The 26,233-nt window shown below is 34.2% G+C and overlaps 1 protein-coding gene across 6 annotated transcripts in view; it reads left to right on the plus strand.

Moving 5' to 3' along the window:
• Tn (thin) overlaps positions 1-17,337 on the plus strand; it is a 115,446-nt gene extending 98,109 nt beyond the window's left edge. For all 6 annotated transcript variants that reach the window (XM_064216752.1, XM_026636398.2, XM_064216753.1 and 3 more), the window contains 6 exons: positions 90-262; positions 786-926; positions 11,503-11,643; positions 12,101-12,318; positions 14,465-14,680; positions 16,153-17,337. In XM_064216752.1, the coding sequence (XP_064072822.1) occupies positions 90-262; positions 786-926; positions 11,503-11,643; positions 12,101-12,318; positions 14,465-14,678 (887 nt within the window). In that variant the 3' untranslated portion in view covers positions 14,679-14,680; positions 16,153-17,337. The remainder of the gene's footprint in view (positions 1-89; positions 263-785; positions 927-11,502; positions 11,644-12,100; positions 12,319-14,464; positions 14,681-16,152) is intronic.
• Positions 17,338-26,233: the final 8,896 nt, after the last annotated feature.

The raw sequence follows: 26,233 nt of genomic DNA on the forward strand, positions 1-26,233 counted from the left end.
ACGAGTGGCGTGTAAATAGGTTTGCGGCTTCTGGTTCTTGGTTTGCCAGACTGATTTGAACTTTATTTCAACTTGATCATTTGTCACAGGTTTCGCAGCAGCAGGTTCCTCCCCTAGGAGCCAGTATCTGCAGAAACGCCGTTTACAATTCAGTGTGGGGAGCCGGGGGAGCGAACCCGGTTATTTTACTTGGCCTCGTGGCATCGCTGTTGGTCCCGACAATATAATGGTCGTGGCTGATTCATCCAACCATAGAGTACAGGTACAGTACAATTAAAAAAAAAGTATAATTATTAATCGTTCCCACCATTTTATACTAGGAATTTCGTTCCTGTAATTACTCGCATAGTCAATATGTCGACTTTCATTTTAGCAATGAAGTCTGTTGCAATATTTACCTTCCTATAAAATTACGGAAATAGACTACTCTGCTGTAAACACGTGTTGGCAAAATAGTAGAATTCGAAACATTATCATAAATTCAAATTTGCATTTGCCAAACGTTTTATGCTCTAGCAAAGCAATAAGCATATGATTGGACGCAACTTTGCTAAAATTTACTATTTGAAGGACCATTATTTTTGATTGAAAATCGTAGTTGAATTAAGCTAACGAGATGTGAAAATTATTGTTAAATGATTTAATGGCTTTATGATATTATATTATTTTAATCATCAGGAATTATTGAACTCCAGATCATATCAAACCGAGTTTCTTAGAACACTGTTGCTTACGTAACCAATATACACAAACTATTTTAATAAATACGTTTTTTTTTTATCCAGGTGTTCGATTCTAACGGAATATTCGTGAAAGAATTCGGTCAATACGGTAGCGGAGAGGGTGAATTCGACTGTCTCGCAGGCGTAGCCGTAAACCGAATCGGGCAGTACATCATCGCTGATCGATATAACCATCGCATACAGGTAAATTAAATAATATACTATACCTATATGTTAATAATAATAGGAAATACCCATAAATATACTGCAGAATATAATGGTATAAGCTATTACTATACCGTTTATAATTCATCCAGCAATATCTAAGTAATGCATTTATTACACACGTAATAAACATACACACACATTCACACACACACACACACACACACACACACATATTTTATTACAAATAATACAGAAATTCCTTACCAAATTTGCTCGACATATTTTTGTATTTTTTTCTCCTTTTCTTAATATTCCCTTAATATATTTAAACATAAAATTTAAACTTAATAATTAATCTAACAAATGTAAGCACTGATTGGGAAGTTATTGGCCCTTAAGATACGGGGTCTCCTAGTTTAGGGGTACAGGGCCACTTTGATGTATGTATCATGTAAAAACAATTCTTTATTCATTGGTTTTCCGTGAACACATAGAGCCAATTTTACAGATCTAGTCAAATTTGTTTAAAAGTAAATCTAGTATGTGAAGATATTCAATCTGCAACATCAAAATTTAACTTCGCCATTACATATTTTAATATATAATTGGATGTTTAGTGAAGGAGTTTATTTTTCCTGTTCATGAACTACCCATGTATGAAACTTTGAGGAGCTGTCAAACTGTCATATGCAATGTCAAAACTTTATGCGTGAACTTGTTGACAGTTATATTAACACTTACCGAAATACGGAGCTATGGTTTATACGTGTAGACTTTGAAAATGTTATTAGAATACTATAAATACACATACATATATAATTTTGCAGATATTAGTCTAGGTACATCTAGAGTGTAAAACTAAGAGTAGATAAACAAATATAAATGAATAATATATATAAAGGAGCGTCAAAAGGGGCCCCATTGAGGTCCCGGGCTTCGCCATCCATAGTGGGCGTTGTAACGGCAGGACTTTGATAATAAAAAAAGGCACACTCGTATTGTATAGTCTTATTATTTCACCGTTTTACAATTTCACACAAAAGGTACACAATCAACACTTTATTATAACTAGATTAGAGCCAATAGTTTAGCACGTGTGCACCTCGTGCGGCAGCTGTCAAACGAATGCCGGCCGCTATTCCTCGAGGCGACACCCACTACTCTATTCGGAGTTACCCGCTCATATTTTTAATAACATCACATAATCAACTAAAACTAAAACATTATTAAAAAAATCGTAAATAATAATTTCGTAATTTTTATCATGAAAATTAATCAAAAATCAGCGCGCCGTCACGGCCGTCCTGCATTATCACACGTCCTCGTGTGTCCCATCTGTAAGCCAAAGACATAGTTTTGTTTTGTTTTTTTATTATTATTTTTTTATAGCACACTCCGTTCGGTCACCCTGACTCTTCAAGTAACTTCCTTTGTTAATCTTATACAACAACTCACAGTGATTACAAATATTTGCGTCCAGATACAACAAAATCTTTCGTAAATTAAATAAAAAGTACACATAGCATAGGGACCTACAAATGTCTCATACGTTATTCAATGCCACACAGGCCATTTGCTGCCACACAGGCTAGTCGTTGCCACACAGGCTAGTCGTTGCCACACAGGCTAGTCGTTGCCACACAGGCTAGTCGTTGCCACACAGGCTAGTCGTTGCCACACAGGCTAGTCGTTGCCACACAGGCTAGTCTTTGCCACACAGGCTAGTCAATGTCACATAGATCAAAACTACAATTGAAAGAAAATGTAATTACTTACTATGGCCGTCATCGGCACATTCTGTCTCAATTTGGTTGGTTGGGATTTCTAGTCCGCCACTTAACTCTAATGGAACATAACATTCAGGCATTGCACGCACACGATCGTGCGCATACTTATACGTCCTATTAGAGTTAAGGGCCCGCAGTAAATACCGGTCACCATCCAACAGCTCAACTACCTTATAGGGGCCTTTAAATTTTGGGTCAAGCTTGGTTTGGTTACGCTCGTGATTTTCAAGAAGCACATAATCACCTACTTAAAATTTTTTTAAAATAGCTTTACTTTTATCAAACCTTACTTTCTCCGAGGAAGCGTTAATTTCTATTGCTTGTGCCGATTGCTCTCTAATATGATTTAAATCTATTTCTATGTCATCGGTTTCTAATGACATTAAATTTAGGGGCCTAGCAACCTTTCCTATTAACAATTCCAAAGGACTTGCCTTTGTAACCCTATTTATAGTACAGTTAATGGCCAGCTGAATTTCAGGCAACGCATCTTGCCATGACTTATTATTATCTACCTCAACAGCAGTTAACATATTCTTTAATGTGGACATGACTCGCTCTACCTGCCCGTTTGCGCGGCTTGTGGCGGTAGCTATAAGATGTAGGTTAATGTTATGTGTATTGCAAAAGTCCCTAAACTCTTTTCCAGCAAAGCATCGACCCTGATCAGCTATGACGCGTGTAGGAGCACCAAACAAGGAGACATTGTATTTTAATGCCGAAATGGCACTGTTTGCGTCTATGTTGCGTGTATGATGTAATATCACGTACTTGGTAAAAGCATCTACTGATACAAAAACATACTCTTTTGCGTCTTTCTTACCGCTTAATTTACCCGTGGCATCCATGTGAATGGTATGCCATGGGATTGGAGTTTTAGGGATTGGATGTAGTTCAGCTTGAACTTTTCCCGAGTTAGACTTTGCAATTCTGCAAGTTATACAGTTTTCTACAAATTTTCGTACGTACTTGTTCATATTTGGGAACCAATAGTGGCAATAGGCCTTTTCCAATGTTTTCTCCCACCCTAGGTGCATGATATTTTCGTGAACATGATTAATTATAGCCCACTGAAATTCCCTAGGCACTATTGGCAACCAATAGCTCTTGTTATTCCTGTCAATTTTGCGATAAAGAAGACCGCGCCTAATTTCGTACGTTTTAGCGATATCACTACTAAGCTCATTTGCTTGAAGTTTTGTCATTATAGAATTAATTTCATTATCCTTTTGTTGTTCAGCCTGTAACCAATGGTCTGAAATCACAGTCAAATGGATACGTTTTTGTTCAGCTTTGACGGCTGAACGCACTGTGTTTGGCAACGGGTTACGGGAAAAGAAATCTACGTGACTCATTTGTTTCCCCAGTCTATATTCGACATCAAAGTCAAACGCTTGCAGGAAACACCACCATCTATGAACACGAGGTGTAAGGTCAACCTTCGACTTAGAAGCCTTGACAGCATTGCAATCAGTAACAACAATAAACCTTCTACCCTGCAAATAGTGACGGAAATGCTTGACAGCGTTCACCACTGCAAGCGTTTCCAGCTCGTATGAGTGGTATTTTGATTCAGCGCTGGAGGTTCGGCGACTGTAGTATTCGACTACATGCAGCTTGCCATCAACTCGCTGCATAAGTATTGCACCATAGCCTTCAGCGCTGGCATCTGTATGTAGCTCCGTTGGGAGTTTAGGATCAAAGATCATCAATACAGGTTTATCAGTCAAAATGTCTATTATATCCTGACGAACCTTCTCGAGTTGGGGATTCCAATTGATTTTACCTTTTCCCGAGGTAAGCCCATAAAGAGGAGCTGCCTTTTGAGAGAACCCAGGTACGAATTGCCTAAAGTAGGAAGCTAAACCAATGAATTGTCGAAGTTGAGTGACATTTTGAGGTGGTGGTAGCTCAGTAAGGGCTCGAATTTTACGAGGATTTGGTCTTATTTCACCGGCCGACACCTCATAACCCAAAAATTCAACCCTGGTTTTAAGAAAACTACATTTTTTTATATTTAGCGAAAATCCAGAATCAGTTAACGCTTTAAGAACTAGCTGTAATCGTTCGATGCCCTCGCCTACTGTTCGTGATGGAATGATGACGTCATCAATGTATACTACAGCAAATGACTCAGTTAATGCCCCAAGGGCTTTATTAATGGCACGTTGATACACTGAAGGTGCATTGCGAAGCCCAAAAGGCATTGACAGATACTCAAACTGGCCATCCGGTGTAACAAACGCGGTACGTTCTATGGAATTTTCTTGGACAGGAATTTGATGGTAGCCGCTAGCCATATCTAAAGAAGTAAAATAGTTTGCACCCACTAAACGCTGTATTTGATCCAAAATAAGTGGCAGAGGATATCTATCAGGCACCGTATTGCTGTTCAGTTCCCTATAATCTACGCAGAGCCTATCGCTCCCGTCCTTCTTCTTAACTAGGATAATTGGACTCGCGAAGGGGGAAGAACTCTCGCGTATGATACCAGCTGATAAAAGTTCTTTGACTTGACGGCGTACTTCCTGTCTTTCGTCTGGACTCAACCTATAGGGTCTACGTTGAACCGTGAGATTAGGGTCAATTAGTTTAATGACCAGCTGACCAGTACTAACCCTACCAGTGGGTGTACCCTCAACTAAATAACTAGAATGATTTTTCAGTAAGATTATTAATTGCTCTTTCTCACGATCGGATACGTCGCACTCTATAGTCTCGAATTTGTCTACCTTTTTACCTATGTCACAAATAGAAACTACCCTGTTCTTTTTAAGAATAAGATTGTTTTCAGAAATCTCTATTGAAAACCCTAATGCAAGCAGATCCCTTCCAATCATTATATCGTTGGAAATACACGAATCAGGCACCACGTGAAACAGTATCTGCACTGAATAACCCTGAATTGAAACTGTAGCGAGAATTTGGATATTGCAATTAAGGCAAGCGTTACCTATACCCAATAATGTTACTGCATTATATTGTCTTTTACCTGGAAACCTATCTGACAGAACTTGTTTTATCAAAGAGCATTCGGCACCCGAGTCAAAATAAAATGAAAACATCTCACCGGTTTCATCTATGAGCTTATCCATAGCTGGTTGGATGGAACAGACATTCACTCGCCGTTCGGTCCGTACATCGCTGCCCTTAACATCCACACTGGGACAGCGCGGCGCGATGTGGCCTCGTTCACCACACTTGAAGCAGGTCGGAGTGATTGTCTTCTTCTGCGCGCCAGCTTCCTTCGACTGTTGGGAGGAGGTTGTATCTGATATCTCAAGTCGCGTATTAGTATTACTGTCACGACTACTGTTGCCTCTACAATCACTAGACACGTGACCCATCTTGCCACAATTATAGCATCGCCGCGTATTCTCCATACGTGGCTTCTTCGCTTCTACAGGCGTAGTAGTCTTCTCATTAGGCGGAGGCCCTCTTTTTCTAAAGCTAAAAGCCATGAGCTCTTGTTGTAATTTATTACGAGTGTCAATCTCAGTAGTAAATGTTATTCTTTGCAATCGCGGCTCAATTTTTGAAGCATGTGCTAGAGTAATCGCGATCGCAATCTGCTCTTTCGACAAAGACTTCCACTGCGCTAATAAAGTACTCATAAATCGTCCGGCATATGCAGACAAACACTCGCCTTCCTTTGGAGTACTATTCAGTAATCGCCATAAACTCGCAGCTGGAGTCTCAACAGTGTCAAATCTTGCCAAGAACAGATTTTTTAATTGCGGCCATGTAATTCCCGAAAAACTAGATTGGGCTAGCCATGGTGACGCCGATCCCTTGAGTGCCTTGCTCATAGTGATTATCAAATCACTGCCAGAAATAGGTTTTTCTTGTAAACATATGTCCACCGTCTCACACCAAGCGCGAGCGTCGTGCTCTGGAGTATCAGGATTAAACTCAGGCAACGTAATCATGCTGGATACACGTGGTTCTCGTATAGCACGAATTAACTCCATCATGTTTTGTTGCTGCATTTCAAAAAGACTTTTCCAACGTTCACACTCATTTACTTGTGAAATATTATTGCACTGGCCTGTATTCTGTTCCTGATTCGTCACAGGTAATCCCACTTCTGATAAAGGAGCGTCAAAAGGGGCCCCATTGAGGTCCCGGGCTTCGCCATCCATAGTGGGCGTTGTAACGGCAGGACTTTGATAATAAAAAAAGGCACACTCGTATTGTATAGTCTTATTATTTCACCGTTTTACAATTTCACACAAAAGGTACACAATCAACACTTTATTATAACTAGATTAGAGCCAATAGTTTAGCACGTGTGCACCTCGTGCGGCAGCTGTCAAACGAATGCCGGCCGCTATTCCTCGAGGCGACACCCACTACTCTATTCGGAGTTACCCGCTCATATTTTTAATAACATCACATAATCAACTAAAACTAAAACATTATTAAAAAAATCGTAAATAATAATTTCGTAATTTTTATCATGAAAATTAATCAAAAATCAGCGCGCCGTCATATATTTTAAATATAGGAAGAGCGGTCTTGAACATTAGCACCTCCTCGTTATATTAAAAAAAATTTTTTTTTTTCTTAAATTTTAAAAGTCTGGCAAATGCACCTCATGGTAAGTGGTCACCATCGCCCGTAGACATTTGTACTGTTAGACAAATTAGCCATAATTTACATTGTCATGAACTACTAGCCTAGGACTTTTCCTCGTGCTTGTTGTGACACTTTTTCATTCTCCTTTCAACGAGGAACACGACCATACTAAGCATCGCCGTTTGGCCGTTTGGCCGTAGAATATGTGTTGAGTGAATGGTACCTACCTAGGACTTTCGCAAAGACCTACCACCACATAAATACATATTATTGTAATAAATACTTTATAACGCAACTGTTAATATTTCTATTTTGTTACCCTAATAGATATTTCTAGCGTCAAAATTATAAATATATAACATAATAACATAAACATAATCAGCCTGTAAATTTCCCACTGCTGGGCTAAGGCCTCCTCTCCCGTTGAGGAGAAGGTATGGAGCATATTCCACCACGCTGCTCCAATGCGGGTTGGTGGAATACACATGTGGCAGAATTTCGTTGAAATTAGACACATGCAGGTTTCCTCACGATGTTTTCCTTCACCGCCGAGCACGAGATGAATTATAAACAAATTAAGCACATGTAAATTCGGTGGTGCCTGCCTGGGTTTGAACCCGAAATCATCGGTTAACATGCACGCGTTCTAACCACTGGGCCATCTCGGCTCGTAAATATATAGTATATGTTAACTACAAACGACTTTGTCTCGAGAGAACAATCAAATAATGATTTTTTTAATTAATAATAATTGAAAACAACATCAAATTCCCATGGCAGATGAAAATAATAAAGTTCAAAATAAAGGTCAAATTAATATTACCTTCCTGAAATAGCTTATCATAAATAATAACATCGACAGTATTCTCTTGGGCTGGAATGTAATTATCACCTTTTCTTATCCAATGATACTTTTCTTACTCAACAGTTTGTTTTAAACGATTATGATAAAAGTACTTATAAAAAGTATGTAATCTCTAAAGATTTACAAACACGCGTCTATAAATTTATAAATAAATCTAGAGGCATGTGACGTAACAATCACACACACATACGTACTGATATTAATAAATGAATATAAATATATGTGGACAGACAATCATTTAAAATTTGTTTTAATTTTATATAAAATCTATATTAATTCATAATTTCGTCCAGGTCTACGATAGATTATCGAAATATATATAAGTACAAGAACAGATCTTTACATATTTTTTTCTCGACAACATATATCAGCAAATTCGTATAATCGAAATAATTCGATATTATAAAATTCAGTGACACGAAATTCAATGGGCAGCCATATGTGACGTTTACGGGAGCGTTCTGTAAGTGTGTTCCGAATAATACAATTTCGTGAACACATTTTAAATTAACATTAATAAAGTATAAACCGCATTTGTTTAGTTTTGTTTATTTTACCCGAGCAAAGTCGGGGTTTCAACTAGTATCAAATAATAGACTAAAGTCGTCTTAGGACCAATTTCGTGTCGTGATACGATATCCTGTAGTGGCTATACACATATAGTATCGTACTACGATTTACGACACGACTACGTATCTTCTGAATTTGTTAAAGCCCTTACGTCTACTGCATTTCGTTTCTAAGGATCATGGTAAACATTCTTGTTAATTATAATAATCTTAAGAAATATAAATATTTTAATCATTTTAATAAGTATTTTGTTATTGGATGTTAATAACTTAGCAGTATTGACGCTTGAACGGCTCGTTGATTATATTGAGGAATAAGACTTCTTCATAATTAAAAAAACCATATATTTATTTTATATACGCCAAGCGAAGCAGTTAGTTGAGCTGAGTGTAATATAAATGGGCCACTACTGGGCGATCTGGACAAAAGTCTTTCATTTTACCGAAAAGACTCGGATACTTTCTCCAACACAATCTTATGTAAGTAGGTAACAGCTAATAATTTTGAAAATCGTTCGTATTTTAAAATAGGTTTCATGTCTACCAAATGTAAGAAAAAGTTAGTAAGACTTTCTTCTGTATAGGATAAAGGATCAAACACAAATGTGAGATCAAACGAAGCGTAAGCGTCCACGACGTTAAATCGTCTGAAAAGCTACGGCCACACCTGTGCAACGACCACGTGTATCTCATTATTGTAGCTATTTCGCACAAGTGTTATCGTCGCATAAAAAACATAAAGTGTAACAATTTACATAACGATCTGCTTACTAAATTTCCTTACCACATACAAATTGATCACATGTCAGAATATTCATTACAAAAGGGTTCTTTATATTCGATTCAGTAATCGAAATTAATTGCTATTCCCGATTGATAACAAATGTTTTCAAACCGACTAATTAACCAGACACGCACTAACGAAGTTACCTACGTGACACTATTTATAAGTGAGAAAATTTCGGTGTTCGGCATAAAGGAATGGTATCGAATTCAATCATTGATTTGAAATAAAAATATGCGTAATTTATGCGTTTTTTATTAACGTTTTATAAATTTATCTTTGTCAATTTTTAAAAGAGTAGATAGATAGAAGTATGTATTGATTTTGATTAGATGATGGTTTAATTAATTACAGTTTTGTCATTTATCATAGACCGAAATATAAAGATAATTATTTATTTTTAATGGAATTATAGGTATTATAATGTAAACTTTTTATGTTGACTCTATTTCTACCCGAGCGAAGCTAGGATGGGTAGCTAATAATATTACAGAAGGTGAATACGTTTTACTAGAATTGAATATAATATTTCAAACTAAAAATAATAATTCAAAATCAATTGACGAAAATTAAATTTTGATAAAAGTTTTGAATGAAAATAAAAACGTAACCATAAAATATATTACAAATTAAACTGAACCTTTTATAAGAATAGTTATAATTTGGAAATAAAAAATAAAATCATTTTACGATAATATATTGCGATTAAGCGTACGACACAATTTAAGTGTAGCATCTACTAATTAAAAAAAAAATCCATCGTCAATTTTGCGCTAATCATTACGTTTGCGTAAGAAATTTCGCATAAGAAATTATTGATGATTTTGAAGTCACTTTATTCGGATGTAATCGGTTTTACGAATTTTGCCGATGCTACATCTAAGTTGTAGCGTTAATTGAACGACTTAATTTTAATTTTTTACATATTCATTCATTGAGATTTACCTACGTTTGCTTTCACCATTTCATTGTCACATCACATAATTTTAATAAATCTTCGCAAGCTCTATTTCTTTCATATGTATTTAGAAATAGGAGAGAAAAAGACAAAGTATTGTATTTCTTAATGACCGTTATTGAACGTTTATATTTATTAGTAAATACATTTAATTATTGCTTTTAAAAATATAATATTCTGTCATTTGCATAAGTGATATTATATATAAACAAAATGTATTTATGTTCATCATCAATTCTCGGTATCACTAGCGCGAGTTTCAAAATCATATAATTTGGTTTATAACCTTCTCAAAAATGGCCATCATACGATATAATAATTCTGTTTAAATACCAAGTTAACCCTTTATGTTTGAGACACAAACTATATGGTAATTTCTCATCAGTGTGTTATGTGTTCCAAAATATCATTCGGAGCCAATTGATACACGACGGGAAAAAATGTCACTAACACTAAAGAAGGAGGTTTTGTTTCAATTACAAACGGCACAAATATAATTTTGATATAGTATCAATTAGTATATTTTGGAAAAATTATATCAAATTTGTTTTCTCTTTTATTTATTACAATATGTGTAGTATTTATATATTGGTTTTGTAGTTAATAGTATATTGTGTACAATACCCAATTTCTAAATATTAGTGTATTTACACAAGAGCGTCTTTTGAGTCACAAATACTTCTTTGTATCTTTTTTTTTATTTGTCACATGTGTAGTATCAATAGTGGTAACATTTGTGAAATGCTTACTAGCGACTTCGCTCGTATAGATACTTGTGATGAAGAAGTTTTCCGATTTTAATTAAAAAAAATAGTCCCTTTTAGCGCAAATTATTCTGACCGCAAAAGTATTACACAACATTTGAGAAATTCAAAATCTAATTTTATTTGTTTCATCACAAAGAAAATTTGTAAACCACAACAGACAAAAACATGGCGTGAATGTTTTACCCTTTTCCGATAAATTCATACTTTCTAAAAGTTTTATTGGAACAAGAAAACTTTGAAACGATTATTTTGTATTTTGGTATCGGTTTAACGAATTTTTACGAATTTCAATTTTTGTCATCAGGTATTTGATCCAGCCGGTCGCTTCCTAAGATCCTTCGGCAGCCAGGGCACTGGTGATGGAAAATTCAACTACCCATGGGGAATTACCACAGACGCCCTCGGATTTATATACGTGTGTGACAAGGAAAACCATAGAGTACAGGTTAGTTTCAAGTATTTGTAATATAAAATGTAAATCTGATAAATTTTGTCGAAATTATTAAATTCAAATAGTATGGTAAATTGATTTGATTTAATACTGACAAAGAAAGCTAAAATAGACCAGTAGATACAAAACATTGATTACAATTTAGATTTACAAGCTCTTATAATAGGCTTTTAAAATTATTTCCGAATTTTTGAAACATTTCACGAAAATTTCTTAAAGAGAAGGTATCCTAATTGGGAGATGAAATTGTGTCCGTCTACTGGAAAGGAAACCTTTTCCTACTTAAAAGTTTATGGGCTATATTTGCGGTTTATTAGATTGCCTTTGAAGATGAGCGTAATCCCTATCAAAAAAAAAAAATTTTAACGTCTATAAAATACCTAATAAGAAGTAAAAATTATTGTACACTTAGCTTAATTAAATTACTAAATTAATATATTCTCTGAACTAGGTGTTCCAATCCGATGGCACGTTTGTGGGTAAATTCGGAAGTTTCGGATCCAAACTTGGACAGCTGGAACATCCCCATTACATAGCGGTATCCAGCACTAATCGTGTGCTGGTATCTGACTCCAATAATCACAGGATCCAAGTCTTCGATGTGAATGGAAGAGTTCTTTCTTCATTTGGTGAAGAAGGCTCTGAAGATGGACAATTTAAGTTCCCAAGGTTAGTTGATCTCAATTAAATCATATTTAGATTATCATCGTCTTTTAACTTTTTCGTTCAGTATCATATAATCTCTTGTTTTATTATTTTTAAGGTGATTTTACAATAAAGTATACCTGATTTCATACCACAATATAATTAAATTCCATTTTCAAATATAATATAAGATTTCGATAGATAAGATTTCCCAAATACAAAGATCGAACGATAGAATAATAACGATCTGGTAAATGTCATAAATATCTATCAAATACTTATCACTAGAAACGAGTCTGATTAAACAACCAGTGAAGAGTTCTTAAACAGGATCGTAAGGGAACGTAATAGGATTATAGTTTGCGAGGTGCCTTGTAAACTATCCCTTGATTGGTATCTTGCTAACGAGTAATCGATATTAATATCCTTTGTTTTACATACCGTTCACAATGCCTTGTATAAATTAATTATGGACATAAGATTAGTTGGAATTTCTAAGATATCATGGTTCAATGTGATCTTTAAAATTTACCTACTAGAAAATTTGAATTTGTCTTGAGAAATTCGTGATTTACTTATAGAACTTTGAAATGGTTTAAGATTTCCAATAATTTTACATCGAATTACCTATAATAATTTGAAGACGATGCTTAATTGATCTTGTTCTTTGTTGTGGGTTGATTATTGTAGGTATATATATTAACTTGTTCGTAGTTATTTTTTGGTGTCTATGAGTCTATCTCAAATTAGTTTTCATGTTTCGTTAATTTATTTTGGTAGTAGGTCTGTCGCTAGCGTGAACTTTATGTGTATATCACCATTAAAATTATTTTTAAATAAAATTGGTCAGAGTAAAATTAGGTATGCCAATACTTTTCCCATTCAACTTTTAACCAATATTTAGGTGGGCAATATCTACTAGCGTATAGAATTTTATAATCTAAAATAGAATTGTTTAAATAAACGTAATGAAAATGAAATTAAGTTTGCTACAGACTTCAAAACGAATGTTAGTCTACATTTAAACAAAAAGAATCATCATTAGCCGGTTCCAGCTTTACATTTAATTCAATGCTGTATCATGACGTTTCAAAAGTGTTTTTATGAATCGTCGTGTTAAAGGATTAACTTGGATTAACGTTTGGATAATTTCTAACGGGTTCTGCCTTCAAAATCTATCGATGATAAGAGACATGAAGCTCTAACGAAATACATAGTCAAATATAGACTCTTAAATTTGTGATGCTTGCATAAGCCATTCATTTGTCTAAGTGTGGTCTTTTTTAAATCTAATATTTAAATTTATAAATTACAAGGATTATCATCACAATCGATAAATAATCAAATTATATTCGTCTACAGCGTGATTTGAGGATTAGGTAGATTTTTATGCCATATGAAATAATCTTAGAGACAAACATTGTTTTAATTTTATGACGGACACCTTGACCAACTTCTTTCGTGAAAATAGTATGACAGCATGACCCCAAAACCTGATCCAGTTACCGAGTATCTTTAATAGTTCAACTTTAGTTTTACGATCCGACAATATTGTTGTCTTTACTACACTGTAAACGGTGAAGTTTTCAATGTTCAGTACTAAAATAATATTCATTGAAATATTTAGGATTTTTCGATGTGTCAATATTTTTTTACATTTTAAGAGATATTAAAATAATTTAAACAAGGAATAACTCATTTTTGCGTTACTTGGTGGTAGGACTTTGTGCAAGCCCGTTTCGGTAGGTACCACTCATTCATCAGATATTCGACCGGCAAACAGCAGTACTCAGTATTGTTGTGTTCCGGTTTGAAGGGTCAGTGAGCCAGTGTTACTACAGGCACAAGGGAAATAACATCTTAGTTCCCAACGTTGGTGGCGCATTGGCGATGAAAGGAATGTTTGATATTTCCTACAGCACTATTGGCTTTGGATGATGGTGACCACTTACATAATCAGGTAGCCCATTTGCTGGTCAGCCAACTGATATAATAAAAATAAAAAAATCTACTGTAAGTTTCTATTGTATATACGACCTTTTATAATATTTTAAGATTAAATGAACGCAAAACTAACGTGTGGCATTATTCATGCCAATTATTAAAAATTCTATTTCATAGTCTGGTGTAATTTATTTTCAATATTAACGTTGAATTTTATCATCACCAGGGGAGTTGCCGTTGACGATCAAGGTTACATCGTCGTCGCTGACTCCGGTAACAACAGGATCCAAATCTTCCATCCTGATGGAACCTTCCTCAGGGCTTTCGGGTCTTGGGGATCTGGAGATGGGGAGTTCAAGGGTCTGGAGGGTATCGCTGTTATGTCAGGTGGCAACATAATCGTTTGCGATCGAGAGAATCACCGTGTACAGGTTTTTTAAAGGTAAAATCTTTTATAATTTGAGTTTGAATGTCTCCCTCACAAATTTCAATATTTTATTTTGCTTAGTTATCATCGTAACGAAATCTGTAATTATTATCGGTGGAAATTCTGTCACATTTGTAGGATACAAAAGTACTAAAGGAGAGGAGGTCTAAGCCTAGCAGTTGAAACACTGTTCCTTACTACTACTGCTGATGAAATAATACCATTACAAAAAAAAAAAACAAAGGCTAAAATTAATTCATATTATATTCTTAATTCAAATATTTTAACCTATTAAACATTAACAATGAAGGATTATTTAAAACCATCATTTTGTTTAGTTAAAATATATTTACACACTCTCGTACAAAGTTTAGATTGAAAGTTGGCTATGGAAGCCGAATTTAAAATGCATGAACCGAAAAGCATTTATTTTAAGAGTTTCGAAACTAAAGCCTCTGATGGGTATGTTTTAACGAAAATTATTCTAAAATTCGTAACTTTTTAAATATATAACTTAAATATATACTAAAAATGAAATTTTTACCAAAGCTTATATTAACTTAATCATGGACATTAATCATTATACCCTGTACAAGATAGCTTGATCTTATTGACATATGTAATTTTTTCTGATCGACATAACTTTGCAATGACGAACATATTATTTTCTTAATGTAATGTATTTAAAAATTGTAAAAGTATTTAAAAAAATACATATAATACAAAGATTCAATTGTTATCCGAAAATTTTAAGACTTTTCTATTATATATTATTGCTTCAAAATAAAATTTAAATAGAAACACTGAAAATAATGGACGCTTGTACAATGTTACATCCGTCGGACGGTAGGGACGCGAATAACAGGCAGTTACTGCTACCAATATCGATTACAAAAATCCTTATTAAAGATCTAACAATGTTAACAAGTTACGAACGGGGGTCTTCTATTATTTAGAATTCTACTTAAATGTTAAAATTATTTGTGTAATGCTAATAATTTAAGTCTTAATAGTTGAGCCATTTTTCATCTGGCGAAGCGATGAATATTAATTATTTATCATTGAAACAAATGAGCTGTACATTGTTACTATTCAAATTTAAAACAATTATATTTTTTTAATAATTTAATCCGTACTTACATTTTTTAAGTATTTGATAAAAAAAGAGACTTTGTTGATATAACAAAGGCTCGCTTATCATTTTTGAGTTAGTTAAAGTTTAGTTGAGCACGTAAGCACCTCAACCACTCACCCGTATGCTTGCGCAAACCCACAAGCAAAAGATTTTTTAAGGACGAACGGCATCAGACAAACGCCCGCACGCAAAAACCTGCCTTACAATAAATTATTTTTTCGTGCAGTTTACACGCTGCCCCTGAATAAATTAATGGTTCCTGGACAGACTATTCATTTTCAAATTATTAATTAAATTTTAACATTCTAAAATGAAAACTCTAATTAATATTTTTATTATTAACTTTTTTCAGATTTCCTGAAGAAATCAACACTGACGAACAAAAACTAAGAGATTAATTGAGTATATTATAATGTACATAACTTCACCTCGTCATTGACCTCGCATAAAAAAATGTCAATTATTATAATATAAATAAATAATATGACGTGTAATTTTTAATGCGCGAAAATTAAGTCTTTTGACAGTAAGATTAAAAAAATAATACAGTGTCGTTCTATTTTGTTTATATTTCATCTCTCTTCATTCATATGTCCCGCATCATTTACGCTGTTTTATGTATTTTGTAAATTTTCTTAAGTAATTTACGTTGATTTTGTAATTAAAAAAAAAACTCATCCATATAATATTCTTTGATTATTTATATATCAAGATTTATATGTCGCACTATAAAATAACTTATCGTAACACAAACGAGTCTTTACTGTCTTGGTGTGTGTTAAAGCTACGCTTGACACTTGCCAATCGTTATACCTCTTTACTAGTGTGCGTATAATTAGTCGACTCGTTTTACGCTTTCAAAGTCTATGAAGACATAAATAATCAAGGATAATGTAATTATATTGAGTACAATCGAAAAATACAGTATATAAGTACAGTTAAAATAATTATCTTTGTTATGCAATCACGAAAAATTATTTATATTTATAACGAGAATGTAATTAATTAAAATTAATTAACGATTTAAAACGATATGGAAGCATTTATTATTCGATTCTTGATGATTCTTTTTGCTAGTAACATTCGCTACAATTTTCAATTTTGATTACTAAAAATTTATAAATAGAATTCGAAGCTAGTATTTAAGTTTTTTTTTTTAATTTCATTAATATTTACAATACATAATCTTTACTGACTATACTGTGCTATGAAAATCGATTTTCAAATCGATATGAATAATTATTTTAAACGATTGATATTAGTGTAATAATACTTTCTAGTCAGATTTAATCATCATCATAGTATTTTACGCCAAATTCTATTGCCAAAAAATGATATTTATTTAAATAAACAGTCGTTTTTCGATATATAATTTTATGTAACTGAGTTCTTAATATTACATCAGCTTTTTATTAAAAGTTAAAAGCATAATGAGTAATCGTTTTAATGTATTCGTAACAGATTAAATATATTGACGTTATTAAGTACATTTTGTATGGCTTTCAAGTTTAAATAAAAAATATTTGTTAATGACAAATAGTGTTTTATTTATCGAGCGGCTCTTCTAAGACATTTCTAACTTAACCGACTTCAAAGAAAATATTACATATCAAAAACAATACGCTATAAACAAGCTTTATATGCAAAAATCGTGTCTATGCTGTTGAACGTTGAGACTTCCTTCTTCTGGAGATATTCCTTTGTAAAGAATCTTAAGTAAAAACAGGCATGGTCATACAAATGCATTAAATCGTAACTAAAAATTCAATGAAAATCTCTGTAAGAAGCATTCAGCAATATTAGACCTAATCAAACGAACAAACATTGCTATTTAAATAAAAGCTTTTTATTTAATAATATTCGATTATTTATTATATACAACTGTATATATAAATATAACTCACTCTGATAAACTATGAGTTGAGTTACAGATTTGAAAAGGCAGTACGATACATCCGAAGACATCAGACGCAAGACCAACGATTATATACGCTTGCGGAAAAGGCAAGTATCACCGCAAACTTCCTTACGGTCTTTCTTATAAACATTGAATCCTCTCTTTCTATCACCATTGATTTTGCATACAAAAGAATAAGACACACTATTGTTTAACCATTACGTAAAGTGTAAAAACTAAAATGATTAATTTGTAAATATTAAATATTCATCTCCTCAGACCTCTTTCAATAATACTGAACAAATAACGAAACTTATACTTAAAAATCCACAATTCACTATACCACAAAAGAAACTCGGTTCAAAGTCACGTAGCTAATAAATTTGTTTAAAAACTCAATATTTGACAACGGACCGCGTATAATAAAAGGTCTTGCCAAGTAATGGAAGCTCAGAATGATAAATTGACGGTCGCTTCTTATTTCATTATTAGTTACAAGGGTGCTCATATTAGAAGATTCTTTCATATTGAAAGAAAACGACACAATTGTTACAGATGTGTATGATGTTATAGTAGTCGAGAGCCTGAATAAATTATAGGAAAAAAAAACGAGCAAGTGTGAGTCGGATTCCCGCGCTGAGGGTTCCGTATCACCAGACAAAGAGACACTGATGTAACAACAAATTTACGCGTTTCGGATTTTTAACTGTACTTGTGCCAATATATTGCTTCGTGATAAATTTCATGATTCTAAGGCAACGTGAAGTACCCAATATGTTTTTGATTCCCTTTGTGAATGTATGGAAAATGTGACATAAACGGCCATATCTTTTGATAGCGTAAACATAGAGGCTTAATTTTTCACAACTCCAAGGGATCGCAGACTTCAGTATTTAGTATCAATTTCAACTTTCAACTTTCAACTTCTACGCGTTCCCGAGAAAAAGGACCTCGACCGACAGACAGACAGATAGATGGACGGACAACAAAGTAAGCATATAACGGTTTTTTCCTTTAGAGGTTCGGAACCCTAACAAACTTTTATACGAAAACTTCCGTATGTTGTTAACTGTTTTGGTGTTTTTGCAGTATAAAGTCAACTCTAGGTGTAGACCCAGACCCTGCTCCCCCCAAAAATATATTGAGTATATTAGAGTTATTCAGTTCGCATCTTCGTATGTAAATATATCTAATACCAAAATATTTAACTGTGTGATTTTTTTTAGTATTTAGAGCATATAATTTAAATTACCTTGTTAAGTATTAATATTAAATAATTTATAAGTAAAGAACACCTAAAGTCATAATTAATTAACTGTGCTATTTAATATGAAATAAATTGTACCGGGACGTATTTATAATAACGAACTTTGGATAATTAATTTGATAACCAAATTAATTATCCATTCCCAAGGATAAGTCAGTAAAACCGAACGCGCTGCCAGACCAGAAGTGCGACTCTGTAAGAGTTCACTTCGTATCTCATTCGTGAAATCTTGACAACCACTTACCGATACGCCATTTTGATAAATGTATCCTAAAATGTTATAAGTATTTTATTCAATAACGCATATCACGTTCTGATATTTCAGACTCGTGTTCTGTGGTGGGTTTCGAGTTTCTTACAGAATAGCCAATAAAGCGCCAGATTGTCGCAAGCATTTGTCAAATGCAGTATTTTCACGAATTTTATGTATTTTTTGACCGATTTTTTTATGTTACATAATGAGGATCAGCGGATAGTGAAATACATCTACATCGAACATTCTTTTAATAAATATAAGACGGAACGTATACATAATACATATTACGTACTTCTGCTGATATAATAATGAGCTGATTATAAAATATTTACACACACATAAGCATACACAGTCACACAAAATAATATGTATGTGTACGTAGGTAGTAATTTTATTTATTTGAATTTATCTAAAAAGTAAATTAAATAAATAAATAAATGTTGGACAACATCACATACATTACTCTGATCCCAATGTTAAGTAGCTAAAGCACTTTTGTTATGGAAAATCAGAAATAACGACGGTACCACAAACACCCAGACCCAAGACAACGTAGAAAACTAATGAAATTTTTCTACATCGACTCGGCCGGGAATCGAATCCGGGACCTCGGAGTGGCGTATCCATGAAAACCGTTGCACAAACTACTCGACCACGGAGGTCGTCGAATATAATTATAATTGCGGATATTGTAATGATATGGTAGAGCGGGATCTTCTGGTACCATAGTCAAATGTAACAATGACAGGTTTTTGACCCCAGTAAATTTTTATCTTTTACATATGTACATATGTCTTGTATTTATGATCTTTGAAGAACATTATTATTACATTTACATTGGACGACATCACATATATTACTCTAATCCCAGTGTAAGTAGCTAAAGCACTTGTGTTATGGAATCGAACCCGGGACCTCGGAGTGGCGTTCCTATGAAAACCGGTGTACACACTACTCGACCACGGAGGTCCTCACTACTATCGTACTATGATTCGTTCAGTGGCGTGATCGAAGCAATTTTAAAGCATTTATTTATATATTAAATAAAATATAACTCCAAAGAGGTTTTTCTAAGGAGTTGTCATTCATAATCTTTTGTTAGTTGAAACGGCTATCAAGCCACACTACACTCATTAATCCATTTCGGACTCAATATTCACAAAGACTGTATTTTAAAAAGCTAGGCATCAATCACTTCACGACTTCACGCTTGGAACAGTTATTGATGACCTGAGATTCTAATTTTGTAAGGGATCTTAAGTGTATGAATTTAGTTACATTGAACGGATAAAATAATACGAAAAATACATTTCATCGATCATTACAGCAAACTTACCTTAATAGTCTTATTTATTTATTACCAAGAATTTACCACTGGGAACCCAAACTATTGAAGTTGTTATGAAAACTTGTTAAATGGGTTGGGAATAAGTGTTATTAACCACGGCTGCAGTTATCAACGGAGACTAGACAACCCTGCGAGAGAAACAACGGCTGCAGTTTTCAACGGAGACTAGACAACTCTGCGAGAGAAACAACGGCTGCAGTTTTCAACGGAGACTAGACAACTCTGCGAGAGAAACAACGGCTGCAGTTTTCAACGGAGACTAGACAACTCTGCGAGAGTAACAACGGCTGCAGTTTTCAACGGAGACTAGACAACTCTGCGAGAGAAACAACGGCTGCAGTTTTCAACGGAGACTAGACAACTCTGCGAGAGAAACAACGGCTGCAGTTTTCAACGGAGACTAGACAACTCTGCGAGAGAAACAACGGCTGCAGTTTTCAACGGAGACTAGACAACTCTGCGAGAGTAACAACGGCTGCAGTTTTCAACGGAGACTAGACAACTCTGCGAGAGAAACAACGGCTGCAGTTTTCAACGGAGACTAGACAACTCTGCGAGAGAAACAACGGCTGCAGTTTTCAACGGAGACTAGACAACTCTGCGAGAGTAACAACGGCTGCAGTTTTCAACGGAGACTAGACAACTCTGCGAGAGAAACCACGGCTGCAGTTTTCAACGGAGACTAGACAACTCTGCGAGAGAAACAACGGCTGCAGTTTTCAACGGAGACTAGACAACTCTGCGAGGGAAACAAATCACAAGTATGTGCTTAAGAATCGGTGCACTCAAATTCCCTTCTTTATTTTATTTAATAGTGTCCTAGACCGGAATATGGTCCACCTGATGGTTATTGTTCTGAGTTTACCACTATACAGATATATTGAAGTTGTACGAGATATTAACAATTATTTACACCGTCAATGCACGGCCAAACTTGAAAACTAAGATGTTATATGCCTGTAATTACTGGGTCCCTCATGCTTCGAATCGAAACACACAAAAGTCCTACAAACATTTAAAGTTTATAAATAAAAACATTAAAAGAGTTTCATACTACAAATGTTATTGTATAACTTAGCGCTAAAGCGCTATAAACGTTATTTATTATGTAATTAATATCAGATTACCGCGCTAGGTTTTAAAGCCTTTATCTGTTGTCATTAGAGAGGTTAGAGAAAGTTCTCGGGAAGTGTTGCATGGTTTTGGTGACCGTAAAGCGCTTAAATAGTTCAAATTCTAGTGGTTTCGGATATCGGTGCAAACACAACATTAAGTATTATTAACTCATATTTAAATATTAAAGAAATTTAATTAAAATTTGTTTTCCGTCGTTATTGCGAGGTTAATTATAGTTTATATTTTCTTTTTATTCTTTCTAATCTATAAAATAAGAAAGAAGGAAAATCTAAGATTTTTTTTAGATCTACATAGAGTATTGCTCTAAAGAGGATTTAAAACAAACGAGACCACTTTATTATCTTAGTGTGCGTGACAGCTACGCTTGACACCATACGTGATACTTTACTAGTGTGCGTGTACTTATTAACCAGCTGTTGCTCAATATATTTTTCGACACATTCTCACCTGTGATACTCTAGACATCTAGATATACAAAACATTTTCTCCTTAATGTGTCAAAAGTTTTTTTTTTTGGGTCGTTATTGTAAATTTTTAGTGTTAACAATAAAAAAAATCGAATGGTAGAAAAAAATATTTTTGAAAATATGTGAATTCGTACTCCCCCATTTCAGTAATGCTTATGATCGAACATCGACGGGGCTACACTAGTCTATAAAAATAAGAAATAATACATACTCTAAACTATAAACAAAATCAAAATATTCTTTATTCAAGTAGGCGCATAAAGATATTTTTGAATCGTGTTTAATTTAAACGCAAAGCTACCGTTACGGAAAGTAAACAAGTTTTAAAAGTATTTAAAGTATTTTCGACGATTCTGATAAGAAAACCAATGTCTCGAGCAAGTCGTTTAACAATGAATTACGGGAAATCCTTCGAACGAAGGCTACCCACTGTACAATCCTAAAGACCCCGATTAGGAACATTAATAGGCAAAAGTCATAATGAATACCTTAGCTTGAATAGTATGACTTTATAAGTACACATTTTAATATGTTATATTTATTTGGTGGTAGGACTTTGAGCAGGCCCGTTATATAGGTACCACCCACCCATCAAATATTCTACCGCAAAGCAGCAATATTTAATAATGCTGTGTTCCGATTTGAAGGGTAAGTGAGCCAGTGTAACTACAGGCACATGGGACATAACATCTCAGCATCCAAGCTTGGTGGCGTATTGGCGTATTGGAACGGTTAATGTTTTTTTACAGATTCAATGTCTATGACATTACGGGTGGCATGACCACTCATCTCGCCTAGAAGATATTCTGCTTTACATTTTTTTTTTCATATAATTCGTGTTCCTATATAAAAAAGAATGACTTAGAGAGGTAGTAGAGTAGGAGTAGAGACGATCTTATATCTCCTCTTAAGTATCTTCTTCTTGTCTTCACAACTCTGCTCAGTCACATTAAGGGTATGTACTGCTTTTACCAGAGTAATGTTTAAGCCGAAATATGTGTACAAACGTTTTAATAGTTTTTTTTTTTCGTTTTTTCATTTTTTCACTTTTATTGTTGTAGCCAGCAATTGTAATTAATAGTTTAATTAGCATGTAGAGTTTACTTTTAAATGATTTTACATAATCTATGGATGTATATACCTAATTGTGTATTTATGTAAGAATGAAAAATGTAAAAATCGCTAGCGAACCTAATAAATAAATAAAGTCCAGACGTACTCTTCTGAATAGAGCTTTCAGAGATGTTTCTAAGGTAATTCGATTCTCAGGAACTGATGCAACATTAGCGCCTGGAATAGACATAAGTTACAGCTTGTATAAGGATACGAGAAGATTGAGTTTAAGTCTTGAGTTTAATATAACATCTTGTTGAATTTAATGAGATAAAATTTTGAATGGAACTTGTGCTAAATTGAGTTTACCAGGTTAATTGAATTATTACAGATTTAATGGAAACCTTCCTAAATAGGGAGTGTATAAATTAAAACTGATACCTTATTGATATATATTTGAAGTATGCTATATGTAAAAATATTTCCTCATGATGTTTTTCTTCGCCGCCGACCACAAGATGAATTATAAACACAAATTAAGCATATGAAAATTCAGTGGGGCTTCCCTGATTTTGAACCCGCAATCATCGCTTAAGATGCACGCGTTCTCACTGTAATAAATATTAAATATACCTCACGAACACATCATCAATACGTCAGTCACCTTGAAAAAAACTTCTTAAGCCTGTAATTACACTGGTTCAATCACTCATCGAAGCCGAAGAAAGAAAGAAAGCCGAGATGGCCCAGTGGTTAGAACGCGTGCATCTTAACCGATGATTTCGGGTTCAAACCCAGGTAGGCACCACTGAATTTTCATGTGCTTAATTTGTGTTTATAATTCATCTCGTGCTCGGCGGTGAAGGAAAACATCGTGAGGAAACCTACATGTGTCTAATTTCAACGAAATTCTGCCACATGTGTATTCCACCAACCCGCATTGGAGCAGCGTGGTGGAATATGCTCCATACATTCTCCTCAACGGGAGAGGAGGCCTTAGCCCAGCAGTGGGAAATTTACAGGCTGATTATGTTATTATGTAATCACTCATCAAGCCGAAAAACAACAATAAAGTACACGTTAAACTTTAAAACAAAGATAATCATACAATCTTATTTGTTTTTCTTGCCCTTACTGTTATGTTAATCGCCTTACGCACACTAAGACATCTCATAAGCAGAGCGTCATTCGACACTAATGAACGCCGAATTTAACATGGAGGGGAGCGCCTTAATTATTCTTTCTCATTTACGCGTTTGGTGGTAAGCGACTTATTTGGTTTTTATTTACCACGATGAAGTGACAAGTATCGTTTTTCCTTACCAAAGTTGTCACGAGTCGAGCATTTGCTAATGGCCGCGGGTGCTATTTGTTTGCGATATGGTTAATGATGTTGAGATGCATAATTCATCGCTTCAACAGGAGACTGGGGCGTGTTGTGCCTTTATTAAAGTTCAGAATGAAAACTGTTCCTGTAACGTCATAATTAGATAGGCGTTTAAATTATAAGATATAACAGATAAATTATTATGTTTTTAGATTTTATTTATTTTCAAAACGGAGCCAATGGGAATGATTCAACTAAACTAATACATATGTTAATATGATCAATTTTTAATTTGTAAAAAAAAAACACAATATAACTTCAGGCGTTTCGAATTAATTTATTAAATGACAGGTAATATTCAATGCATAGCGTCGGGTTCTATGCATACTATTTGATTGTGATTACCGCATTTTTCTCGTCTGACTTCTATCATCATGTGATACGACCGGAAGTTTTATTGAAGTCAATCGGGTTTAAATCGACGTCAAAGGTTGCGATTCTGAAGTCGCTCATGAAGAATAGCTATTATAATGATTTCAATGAATTCAATAGTTGGTTTTTTTTTATGGAATTGTTGGCAAACGAGCAAGTGGAAAGTGACTACTACCAGCCATGGACTGGAAAACCGAAGTGGTTGCCAGCCTTTAAGAAATGACTAGGCCAAATGTATATAGAAACATGCTTCGTAATAAAAAAACTATGAAGATAACATATTAGCTATCCGTCCCGGCTTCACATGGATATAATAAGGGTCTACATAAAAATAATAAGGGTCTGCATAAAAATAATAAATAAAAAAACAAACAAAAAAAATTTTTTTTTTTTTCCTAGCTATATGCGAGGGTTGCACATATAACCTTTCTCTTGAATCATCCTATATATCAACGAAAATCTCATTGAAATCCATACAGACGGGAAGCGACTTATTTCATACTATGTAGAGTCTATAGATTTATTAAAAAAAAAAATATTCCATCATCTTCAGTTTGAAGGTTTACCTTTTCACCTATTTTCGTTTGATTAAACTTTTCGCGACTCTGATTTCCCGTGGGTCGTACGATATTGATAAAGTCCAATGTAACCCTGTTGATACTGGGTTAATACGCTTACAAGAAAACCCTGTACGGAATTATTTACTATAACTAGTAGAGTTGTCGAACCCGTCTGCTTTATTTCGATAGTAATAACATATATCGATTAAATTTTTAATAATTATCATTTAATGTATTACGTAAATACGTCATTTTAGCTAAGATTTACTTTATTTCATTGTATATGTGTTGAGTAACAAAAAATAATATCAAAACCCGTCAAATACCGTTCGAAGGGTTTTGACGGTTTATTTTACCCATGTTTACATTTTTGTTTAAATAAACATCACAGTCACTTTCTTATTTTCGAAATAGGCAAAAGTCAGCATGGTTAGGATGTGAATCCGCCACCAACCCGCATTGGAGCCGCGTGATAGGATAATCTCCGAGCCTTCTTCCAAAAAAGAAAACGACTAAACTAAGGACTCACCAGTCGCATATTCCAGAGTTAGCTCTACATCGAACTTTAACAACATTAGTATTAAAGATATATTTCGTTGAAGTAAGCTACATACAATAAATCAGCAGGCGAGAATTGAACCCGTATTCTTCGTTTAAAATATGTTCTACTTACTAAGCTATATGGCTTT

Source organism: Vanessa tameamea, chromosome 13, assembly GCF_037043105.1.
Source record: "Vanessa tameamea isolate UH-Manoa-2023 chromosome 13, ilVanTame1 primary haplotype, whole genome shotgun sequence".
In the NCBI taxonomy this organism is placed as follows: Eukaryota; Metazoa; Arthropoda; class Insecta; order Lepidoptera; family Nymphalidae; genus Vanessa; species Vanessa tameamea.